At 41.6% G+C, this 11,713-nt stretch overlaps 1 protein-coding gene across 1 annotated transcript; it reads left to right on the forward strand.

The window, feature by feature from the left end:
* The first annotated feature begins 1,656 nt into the window (after nucleotides 1-1,656).
* sdha (succinate dehydrogenase complex, subunit A, flavoprotein (Fp)) lies at nucleotides 1,657-11,701 on the forward strand. The gene is made up of 15 exons (XM_030789742.1): nucleotides 1,657-1,736; nucleotides 3,038-3,121; nucleotides 3,324-3,485; nucleotides 4,283-4,426; nucleotides 4,837-5,001; nucleotides 5,495-5,643; nucleotides 6,000-6,124; nucleotides 6,692-6,860; nucleotides 7,313-7,508; nucleotides 7,889-8,060; nucleotides 8,414-8,532; nucleotides 8,893-9,004; nucleotides 9,373-9,503; nucleotides 10,194-10,307; nucleotides 11,058-11,701. The coding sequence occupies exons 1-15, from the start codon at nucleotides 1,677-1,679 to the stop codon at nucleotides 11,142-11,144; spliced, it is 1,989 nt and encodes a 662-aa protein (XP_030645602.1). The 5' UTR covers nucleotides 1,657-1,676; the 3' UTR covers nucleotides 11,145-11,701.
* The last annotated feature ends 12 nt before the right edge of the window (nucleotides 11,702-11,713 follow it).

Raw genomic sequence — 11,713 nt, forward strand, 5'->3', positions numbered from 1 at the left:
CACTTAGCCTAGAGTATCCAGTTACTCGGCGTTGGAGAACAAATGTTGATCATGAAAAAATGAAAAAAACAAAACAAAACAAAAACAAACAGTCTATCGCCCTTATACAACGTAGTATAGAAGGCTTAGGGGCAAGGAGAAAATTGATGTGCAATCCCTTGACATCCTATGGGGACCACAGAACTATAAAAGAAACTCATCGGTGCAAACACGAATGATATAGACCTATCAGCTCCAACCAGGAAGTATTGGGCAAGATTCAGTCACAGCACCCTGTTGGCACTAACCAACAAACGCTGAAAATTACCCTAATGCGTTCACAATTGTTTCAGCTCTGCGGATGAAAACACTGGCATAAGAATGGAAATCAGAATAGAAATAGAAAGACACATTTCACAAACAGGTTTAAGACGTCGCAAATGAAATACAATATGGCTGAGAATGGCTACGTTAAGAAAAATAAAAGAAAAATAGAAATAAGAAAATAAAATAAATACATGAAATATCAGCCATCTGAAAACTATCTCCGATTTTATAACTCTCATTTGAAAACCAGTTCTGAGACATTATACCTACAGTGTATGACATACCAGTGCTATGACAGTTTTATGTCTACATTTCTAGAACCAACCCACTCCAGAATACTGAAATCTAGCCTACTTGCAAATTACCAAAGAACCATTGACCATGCACACATCTGTCCAAATTTAATATACCATTCCTTTTGTCTCTGCATGAGAGGCGAAAGAACAGTCATTAGAATAACACCCATAAAAAACTCAGCGAAGCTGTCAATCTACTAAAAACCCGTAATTTCACAATAGTCATCTTATGTTAAATCCACGTGAGGAAATCTGTGCTTTCATTTATAAAAGCTGGCGATAAATGCTGAGAAACTCTGTGCTGGGATTTATATAAGCTGGCTTTAAATACTGAATAAAGGATATCGAGGATCTGAAAGGCTTCTCTGTCGAGGTACGGGTCAAGACCCTTCTGAGCTTGCTCTTAATGTCAGTTTTTTAAACAGTTTATATTTTGTGTAAATGGTTATTTGACAGACTGCATTTAACCATTAATAAAGTAAAATATATTCTACATGTTGAAAAATCACATCACAGGTTTGTTTGTTTGTCATCTTCATCGTTTTAAATCTGACATTACACATATAACTGCCTCAGGACGGACTGTATATTGAGCACATGTTGCAGTACCTCAGTTTACCACTATGAGGCACAAGCACTTGAGACAAAAGAACAAGTGAGAATTGTTCTCTTCTCAGGGTATTCTGTCAATTCACGTTTACACCATAGAGATTATATATTTTTTGAAGACATTCATGTTGTATACTCTACCGCGTCTTGCACATTTGATGCAGGCCACTTGAAGCTCTCAGTGGGTTTTTTGTGCCTACACATCTTCGCATCACTGAAGACTGGCTATAACTTTACAGTCTTAAGTACGTTTTGTTTTAAAAACGTTGACGGAACGACACAGTTCAACCTTAGGTTGCGTACTATGACATAAGTGCCCTACATGGACCTGAACACCTTGACTAAGTGCCAAAGCTCTGAACCCCCCCTCTCCTCTCAATATTGGTACGGTCTTACAAGCATCTCGTGGACCTTACAGAACAGTCCGCGTCCCAGTCGGTCTACAGTGACTCTGGAAAAAGCAATATGGCTACGGTGTGCGCCGCTTCCCGTTTACTCGGGAAAAGGGTTCTGTCATCGAAAACTGTAAGTTTTTGCAAGCGAAGGTTTTTATTTTTAACAAATAGGCACCATGATAAATAGTATAACATTTATTGTAAGATGTAGGCGCTGCCACGCTTATGATGGGTTCATAGATACGTTGTCTCGGGTTTTGTAACCAGCATCTGTGATTGTCTTATGGTATAGTTAGGTAACTACCCTCTGCTAAGCTAGCAGCTAATGTGAGTAATCTAGTGACGTTTTTCATGTGTACGGGATAATTGTAATTTTAGGATGTCATTAAAGTGATTGCCTTGGTTAATGGTGTTTATGTGCGTGTCGGTGATAGCTTTACGATACGTTTGGCTGATTTTCTGCTGTCTGCAAAATGTAAACACCCGTCTACTGAAGGTCAACCAGCGAAGCATTGTGCCCAGACATCATGGGCTGTATTAGCATGCTAGGTAGCTAGGGATAGCTGCCGTGTGATGATTATATATGTATACATTTAATTGGTTTTGAAGAGGAAGAAAGAAAAACACTTCAACAGTTTCATTTCCCTAGCGCTATCGATATGTAATACACTCAAAGCAACGTATTGCTTGCCCTCTCTCGCTGAAGTTGCTACGGTCTGACACAGTGTAAACTGCAAGCTGGTTAAATCGCTGTTTAGCCTTTGACATGTCTAACACTGCTGTCCGTTATCATTCGTGACGCTAACGCGGACATGACAGATTTTTTTTAATTAATCGAAGTCTGTTTTTTCGTATAACGTTTGACATGTTGGAATGATTAACATATTTGATCTCACTGAATGTCTTTTAGCTAGATCAGATTCTTTTAACCGCCGCTATGGGCTGTGTCAATGCAAGTATAACAGTGATTTGTCTATTCGTTTTTACAATTACGGTTAGCTAACTGTCCTCGCGTAACATGAACCGCATCAGCTGAGTGCCCTTATGTTCTATGCATGAGGAAACATTGAGCGAGTAGTGACAGTATAGTTACAGTACGACACTATACATCACCTGTGTTATGTGTTCCTAATGGATTGATAGATATATATAATTCTGCAGACCATTAGTTTCTGTTTTTCAAATCCTCTCCAGTTTCACCTTCCAGTGTGTTTGTTCACTGGGTGTGTCAGTTCTTGTACACTGGTTTCATACACAGTTTACTGTGCATAGTGTCACAAAGTGTCTTCTTGGCTGAAAAATCCATTGTGCATAACTGTTGTGTCCTGTATACTGATTACATGTGTGATTCATTGTATATGCTTCGCTTTTCTAATGGTCCATTTACTCTGGTGTTTGTTTATTTGTTTGTTTGTTTGTCTGTCTGTCCAGCTGCCAGTAGTTTGTCAAGCAAGCTCCAGAACGCTTCACTTCTCAGTCTATGGGAAAAGGGGTGATGCCAAAGTCTCTGATGAGGTAAGTCACTTCTCACCCAATAGCTGATATCCTCTCTACAGATATTTGGTTGTCTGCACTCTTCCATCATTAGTGGTTCAGCTCAGTTTTTACTTGCAAATGCCAGGACGTTTCTTACTTCAGCTAAACATGACAGCAGTTTTTAAATGCCACCAGCGAATGCAGACAATGAAAATCTGTGTGTTTTTGTGTCCTGCTCCAGATCTCCACGCAGTACCCAGTGGTGGACCATGACTTTGATGCAGTTGTGGTGGGTGCAGGCGGCGCAGGACTGAGGGCTGCGTTCGGTCTGTCAGAGGCCGGTTTCAACACGGCCTGTGTCACCAAACTGTTCCCCACCAGATCTCACACCGTGGCTGCTCAGGTACTCACTGAAGTCTTGCTAACCTTCACCAGTGTTTACACAGACCTAGTGTATTATTTGTCTCTCTGCAGACTTATTTATCTCTTCCTCATTGATTTGCTCTTAGATGCACCCAGGGCTCTCTTTACAAAGGAGCTCAGCAGTTACTCATGGGACATCAATACAGTAGAGGATTATGGGATAATATTTGCCATGCCCCCTTTAAAAGAACACATGCTAACTGTTTTAATGAATTAAAAGCCCAAGTAAATCTGTTTGTAGTTGGTGTATTTCTTTAGGGCTATACCATTACATCTATGGTTTGCTCTCATATACATGCTTACTTTTCCTGAGGGTTTTTTTTGGTCAATTTTGAAATTTACATTTTTAAAATAAACCCTCTCTGGAATAGTGGGAAACTTGGCCTCTGTGTGTAAATGATTGTAACAGTTTTTGCAAAGGTTGTAAAAAACAAAACAAAACAAAACCTGGTCTTTTGGGCCATAATTCACATTGATGTGATTCCAAGGCATAGAAGAGTCTAAAGTTCACAGTCATCATTAGCCTTTGAAACTTGACCTCTTGAACAAGACTGTTACTGTCTGTGTATATTACTCTTGAAAGTTGCAATAGAAATGGTTGTTATATTGAGTCGTGTCAGAATGCATCTTAGAGTTAGAATAATCCATATTTAACACATCTGAGTAAAGTCAGTTGAATTTTTTGATTTTCAGGACATAGTTTCTCATGCAAGGTTTTGGCGGACTTAATTATACATGTCTTTAGTAAAACTGCCACTCATTTTTGTTGGTTTGCAGGGTGGGATCAATGCAGCCTTGGGAAACATGGAGGACGACAACTGGCGCTGGCACTTTTATGACACAGTGAAGGGATCTGATTGGTTGGGAGACCAGGATGCCATCCACTATATGACAGAGCAGGCTCCTGCCGCAGTGGTGGAGGTGAGAGAATGGCCCCACCTCCTCCTCGTGATGCCCTAACACACTCAAGTTCTCAGACAAAACCACATGGTACCAGGGTCAGGTAGCGGGAAGAACCTCACATCGTGATAAAAAAGTTAATACGCCTGTCATGATTCTAAACATGTTTTGCTGTATTTCACATCACCCACTGATATATTATCTGTAGTAATGTCGTGAAGATAAGTTGTACTTCAAAGCAAACATTAAGTCTAAAACCCAGAAATGGTGCTTGGCTGAAATGATGGTCTCTATTTCAGCTTTAATGTGGGGGAGAATCATCATTAGGGAGTGAACACTACTTTTATCCAAAACATTTTGGATGCCTGTGTTTTTTTTTTCTTCATTCAGTTCTGTTTTCACTTACCATTTGCTTTTATGTCCCTGTTCAGCTGGAGAACTTTGGCATGCCCTTCAGTCGTACGGAGGATGGAAAGATCTACCAGCGTGCGTTTGGAGGCCAGAGCCTGAAGTTTGGTAAAGGGGGCCAGGCTCATCGCTGCTGCTGTGTGGCTGACAGAACTGGACACTCCCTCCTGCACACGCTCTATGGAAGGGTAAGGACCAGCTGCACAGGCCTACAAATTACCACCTTCTGACAGTTAACCTCAGTTTGGACTAATGTGTAACCTTTTTTTTTTTTATTATTTTTAACGTCATGATGTGTCTTGACACTTGAAAAACTGGATCAGAACAACCTATTTACGGAAGAGTCATTTTCAGCTTTACTTTTAATAAGTGACGGGACTGAGGTGGCATGCCCCCCCCCCCCCCCCCCCGCATTTGGTTTCTCGTTAAAATATCCAAAGAACTATGGTTTCTAATTGGGCCTTTTAATTTGGATTTTCTTGACTTCAGATTTTTATAGTACACATGTCTGTATTGATAAAGTGCCATTTTTATAGATGAAACAAGACCACAGATTAATTCCTGCATCATCTGTTTGTCCTTGGTTTGTGCCTCCAATGACTCCTCAACGCTTTTTCCCAAATCCACACAGCATCTGTTCTACACTCTAAATTCCTGCTTTTTTTTTTTTTTTCCCCTTAGTCTCTGCGGTATGACACCAGTTACTTTGTGGAGTACTTTGCCCTGGACCTGCTGATGGAGGATGGAGAATGTCGGGGAGTGATCGCACTCTGCATGGAGGATGGTTCCATTCATCGTTTCAGAGCCAAGAACACTGTCATTGCCACTGGGTAAATACGGACACACATCCAGACTTTTAATGTGACACAGTCTGGTCTAATGACACGGCTTTTTACACTCTGCCACCTCAGCCAAAATCCGAGCCGATTACAGTCAAAGTTCTTTCATTTTCTTCTTTCATTCTGTTCAGTCTGTGACTTTACCCAGTGTGCAGAGATTGAAAAATATGTATGGAAAGTGGTTCTCTGGTCCATGTCTAATCGATTCTCGCATACTTTCACACTTTTCTTGCTTTCAGTTTTTTAGTTCACGATTTCCTGTAAGCAGTCATCATAAGACAGTAAACAGTGTTTGGTCAGGCATCGTAATGTGAGGTAATGTTAATGGTTTGGGTGTGTGTCTGTAGCGGTTATGGCCGTGCCTACTTCAGCTGCACATCAGCTCACACCAGCACAGGAGACGGTAACGCCATGGTAACCCGCGCCGGCCTGCCCTGCCAGGACCTTGAGTTTGTGCAGTTCCATCCCACTGGTGAGTTCATGTCTGAAAACACCCCTCATTTCTCTTTTACTGAATTCCCCTTTTATTGAGAAACAGTGAAAAAAAAAAGTAAAGAGGAGGTAGAACTTCAGAGTAGATATTTCCTCAAGACTGCACACTAGGGGTAAAAGCAGGGTATTTTGCAGAATATTTGTTTGTAGAAAGAACAAACTTTAATTCTACATTGCATTTCAGAGAGTGGCAAAAAACCTGATGAATCAGTTATGAATGAATGCACATACCTAACCCATTTCTAACTAAAAACAGAAGTGATTATAGTGACATTATTGCTTAAAGAGGTTAAATTAAACAATATGCTGTAGAGCTGATGTTTATTTTTTCTGATCATCATTGTTTTGAATGATTCCACCAGTGCTTCTAGGGTCAGAGGTAGTCCAGGGTCATTTTTGCCATACAGCCCAACACGAGCTATAATTAGCTGTGTTGACAGGCTGGGGTGTTAGGTGATGTGTAAACATCTCGATCTAAAGATAAGATCTTCCACCTGTCTCTGACCTGTCAGTGAGTCTCACATGACCTGTGATGTCACGCCTTCAGGTATCTATGGTGCCGGGTGCCTCATCACAGAGGGTTGCCGTGGTGAGGGCGGAATCCTGATCAACAGCGAGGGCGAGCGCTTCATGGAGCGTTATGCTCCCAACGCCAAAGACCTGGCCTCCAGGGACGTCGTCTCCCGCTCCATGACCATCGAGATCCGGGAGGGAAGGTAACGCAGTGTCCAGAGACCATTTCCCCTCACATACGACAGCAAGGTTCCAGAGGGTCATGTTGTATATTTGTGAAATATTGTTTATGCTGTCGTTTACTGATTAGCTCTGCGTTTGTCTTGTGGTTCTTGAACAAATTGGTCTTGTTAAGCTGACAGATGGAGCTGTTAAAGTGTAATTAATTTCAGATGAATAGTATGAGGAATGAGCGTAGGAATCAGTGAGCCATGCGATTGAACTGATTGGTTTACAATGCGCTGGAGTGTCTTCAGCCACTGTCTCAGACACTGCATTTGCTCAGGGTAGAAACAGAAACTAATGAACTTACATCGTTAAAGCGAAACTAGACAGAATAAAATCTGTCATTTGCTACTGTTATACTTTTGTTTGAATGTAAATGTGGCCTGTTTGTGTGGTGTAATGCCCTTTCTCCTCTCTCTGTGTTGCTCAGGGGTGTTGGTCCAGAGAAGGACCACGTCTACCTGCAGCTCCACCACCTCCCCCCTCAGCAGCTGGCCACCCGTCTGCCCGGCATCTCCGAGACGGCCATGATCTTCGCCGGCGTGGACGTCACCAAAGAGCCCATCCCGGTCCTGCCTACCGTTCACTACAACATGGGCGGCATCCCCACCAACTACAAGGGACAGGTACCACCCTCCACCCCCCTGCTACAGGAAGCACACACACTCATCCATTCAGACATTATTGAAAACAAATGATCTGCAATACTACTGACAAACAGTGTGTAGTGTCTGCTACAATTATACAATACACAATATAAAATATTGTAAAAAGGCAGACAGTGTTGCTATAATATTTCAGTGTGCTAAGGAGTTGCTGTAACAGTGTATTTTGTAGTAATGGTAGTAAACCATAACTAGGCGAGACTGTGGTAATTTGTTCTTACCAGGAAAAAAAAAAGATCTATTGGCATATGTCTCCATTGCTTTTAAAATCCTATTCAGTAGTGTTATAACTCAGATACATGTATTCTGTTCTCATTGGTCCACACGGATGCCTCTCACAGGTGATCACCTATAAGGATGGGCAAGATCAGGTGGTTCCTGGGCTTTACGCCTGCGGAGAGGCCGGCTGTGCATCTGTGCACGGTGCCAACCGCCTGGGCGCCAACTCCCTGCTGGATCTGGTGGTGTTTGGCCGCGCTTGCGCCCTGACTATTGCCGAAGAATGCAAACCAGGTATTTTCACACCTAACGTACACGTGTGTGTGTTTATATATATATATATATATATATATATATATATATATATATATATATATATACATTTATTCACATTTAGATTTATTCATTTTGTGGATATGTCTTTTATATATATATTTTGATCTATATATTCTTATTTTATATATATATATATATATATATATATATATATATATATTTCTTTTACAGAGAACAAATTTAAACTGCATTTCCCATGAGAAGCACTGAAAGCTACATTTCCCCTGTGATGAACACTGTGAACTGAATATATAACCAAGAGCAAATCATCATCCTGTTTTTGTTTTTTATTTTTTTTCCTCCTTCCCCAGGAGAGAAGCTGGCACCGCTGAAATCTAACGCGGGTGAGGAGTCCGTGGCCAACTTGGACAAGATCCGCTTTGCTAACGGCAGCACCAGAACCTCGGAGATCAGGATGACCATGCAGAAGGTACCTACTAACACACCTCCATTCTTCAGTCAGCGCCAGCAGGGCACCTCTCCATTAAAACCTCTGTTTATGATCAGACTTTTGGCACAGGAAAAGAAAAACAAAGACTCTGTTAAACACCATGTTTTCTGATAACAGCTGGTCTGAAATACCCAGTCAGGTTGTGAGTTTTGTGAAAATAAAAATCTACTCGTGTTACGTAATAGTGTGCTTGTTTTCAGTCTCGGGGAAAGAGTTATATTTGTCACCATGGTAACAGTGGCAATGATATACTCAGACTTGTTCACCGTTTCTGTGGTTTATCCTTTTCTGTGTCTTGTCTCTGATGACATCTGTGACATTTTCTCCCTGTGTGGTCAGACCATGCAGAGTCACGCCGCTGTCTTCCGCACGGGAGACGTGCTCAAGGAGGGCTGTGACAAGATGGACGCCCTCTACCAGACCTTGGACAACATCAAGACATTCGACAGAGGTCAGTCAGTGTGTCCCTGTTCTCTCACAGACACTCGGTGGCCTTTTGTGTTTAGATAAAAACAGTCCACAGTCAATCAGTTTATGCCTTTAAGAAAGGGGGGGGGCGTGCGGCTTTTGTATGTAACTTTGTACAAAATAATAAACCATTACATCATTCAGAGTTAAAGTTTAAAGAACTCAACAAAAATGAACTCTGTGTAAGTGGTGTAAACTCGGAGTCATGTATTATGTAGTTGAAGAGCAGTACTCTTTAATTACAATGCTTATTACTAGCATGCAGGTCATGTCCACAGCCTGTGTCTGTAGCCTGTCTGTGTGTGCTGTGGTATCTTGTGTAACTGACTTGACTGGGTGCTGTGGTGCCAGGCATTGTGTGGAACACTGACCTGGTGGAGACACTGGAGCTGCAGAACCTGATGCTGAACGCTGTTCAGACCATCCACTCTGCCGAGGCCAGGAAGGAGAGCAGGGGAGCGCACGCCAGAGAGGACTTCAAGGTAAACAAATCCACAGAAACCGCGCACTGTTTCTCCGCTCACATACGACTTCTCGTTCACAGGCAGTGGGGAAATTCAACTTTACACCTGTCGGTCTTACTGCTCCTCAGGAGATTATCGTAGCATTCAGTCTCTGTTTTTAGGAAATAAGCAATGCTTATTTCACAAACATGTCAAAGTGCTTTTTTTTAGTTTCCCTTTGGGTGTTCCTTTATGTTCTTAGGTTTGGGTCTCCTTTATAAGGCTACGAAATTACATTTTGAATGGAAGTGTTGGCAAAGCTAAAATGAAGTTAACGTTAGATGTTTTTCTCTGAAAGAGTGAGAACATCAAAACTCGCGTTCATCCAAGCAACTTGCATTCGAAAGAAACACACACACACAGTTTACATATGTGATGATGTGTTCTGTAACAAAAAAATTCAATTATCCTACTCTAGTACAACCAGAAATGCTTTTCTAACCTGACTTGTTAACCAACACCAAACCCTGTTTGTTGTCTCTCCCTACTGTCATTCCCTACAGCATCTGATAGACCTCACCCTTTAAAACACTATTAAATCCATTGCCTCCATATCATTGATAAAGATTAACTATGTCAGAGCCCTGGCTTTGGCCTCTCCGAGGACTGAGGTTAACTTTGTGCTGGGCCTGTGTGTGTGTGTGTGTGTGTGTGTGTGTGTGTGTGCAGGATCGTGTGGATGAGTTTGACTACTCCAAACCCCTGGAGGGCCAGCAGAAGAAGCCTTTTGATGAGCACTGGAGGAAGCACACTCTGTCTTATGTGGACCCCAAGACAGGAAAGGTACAATCAATCAGTTGCTGTTGTTTTTAGGCAGGTTTTGTGTGTAAAAATGTACATTATTACTGAGAATATGTACATTTTAGATACGAGTTTTGCTATTTCAGAATCCAGTGAGGTTATTTGCTAATCAATAACAGTTCTGGAGTTTAGATCAGAGATGGTGTTGGGCAGGAGGGCGGGTAGCCATTACGGTGGGATGGGTTGACAGACGGCCAGGATAGATACAGGACTATCTGGATGTTGAAGAAATCATAGTTTTGGTAAATGTCTTGAGTGCAGTTTCCTCTGCCACAGCAGTCTGCATTCATACAGGTCTATAGTACAGGGCCTAGGCTACAGGAAACTGCTCAAATAAAGGAAACGCTTAAGTAAATGAAACTGCATCTGTTCCTGTGTTAATCAAGCATTTAACATCAGAGGCATGTATGAAACTACAGGGGCCAGTCCAGTAACCCATTAGTTTGGCTATGGTTGAAGGAGGATGAAATCTCATTAGCTCTAATAGAGGGCTGAATGTAGGGCATGTTTAACAGGCACCTGAGTAACAGAAAACTGCACAGCGAATAAAACCACACAATATACAGTTTCCGTGTCCCCATGCAGACAGTAAAAAGATTCAGACTGAAACAGCTTTACCCAAATTTGCCTTCTTGAGGGATAAGGGTCCACCTTTCAAGGAGAACCTATAGAACAACTGATCCTACAATGAGTGTGCATGTGTGTGTTTGTGCGTGTGTGTGTGGTTTTCAGGTCACCTTGGAGTACAGGCCCGTAATTGATGACACGCTGAATGGGGAGGACTGCGCTGCCATTCCCCCCGCGATTCGCTCTTACTGAGCTCACATGTGTCCTCCGTCCACCTCACACTCGCGTACTTAACGATGGTAATATGTGCTATTTCAATTTATTCCAGTTATAAAAGCCCATCTGAACAAGGCTATCATAAAGCACAGGCAGACAGCCAGTGTTGTCTACATAGTATAATCAACGTTAGGAAGCTATTAAACAGTCCTGTGTAACTGAAGTGAATTGTGAAGAACAAACTGTTGTGTATATTATAAAAGATACATCACATTTTGCTTAAGTCCTTGCAGGCAAATAAAGAAAAAAATATTTAATATTTAAATATTGAATAATTCTGTGGAAAATTTCTTGTGTCAGTTGTTGCTTTGGGAATTTGGGCACACTGCCCCTGTGATGCCCCTGTGATGCCATATAGTCCATTTCACATAGAATTCACTTTAAGCCTTTTCATTTAAAAGAGAAAAGCAAAAAGAAAACAAAAAAAAACATCCACACATTTTCATTTGAATGTAAAGTGTTCTTCATCTTATATGCATGGTGTTTTATAGGCTTGATTTCTGCTCAATAAAGAATTTCTTTTGACCTGATCATTTTTTGGACTG

Source organism: Chanos chanos, chromosome 1 (genome assembly GCF_902362185.1).
Source record: "Chanos chanos chromosome 1, fChaCha1.1, whole genome shotgun sequence".
Classification (NCBI taxonomy): Eukaryota; Metazoa; Chordata; class Actinopteri; order Gonorynchiformes; family Chanidae; genus Chanos; species Chanos chanos.

Bases quoted from the DNA above. Each gene is read 5' to 3' on its own strand.
- sdha (XM_030789742.1), top strand. From the start codon at position 1,677: ATGGCTACGGTGTGCGCCGCTTCCCGTTTACTCGGGAAAAGGGTTCTG. The intron at 1,737-3,037 runs GTAAGTTTTTGC...CTGTCTGTCCAG, and splicing joins GGGTTCTGTCATCGAAAACT to CTGCCAGTAGTTTGTCAAGC. The intron at 5,644-5,999 runs GTAAATACGGAC...GTGTGTCTGTAG, and splicing joins AACACTGTCATTGCCACTGG to CGGTTATGGCCGTGCCTACT.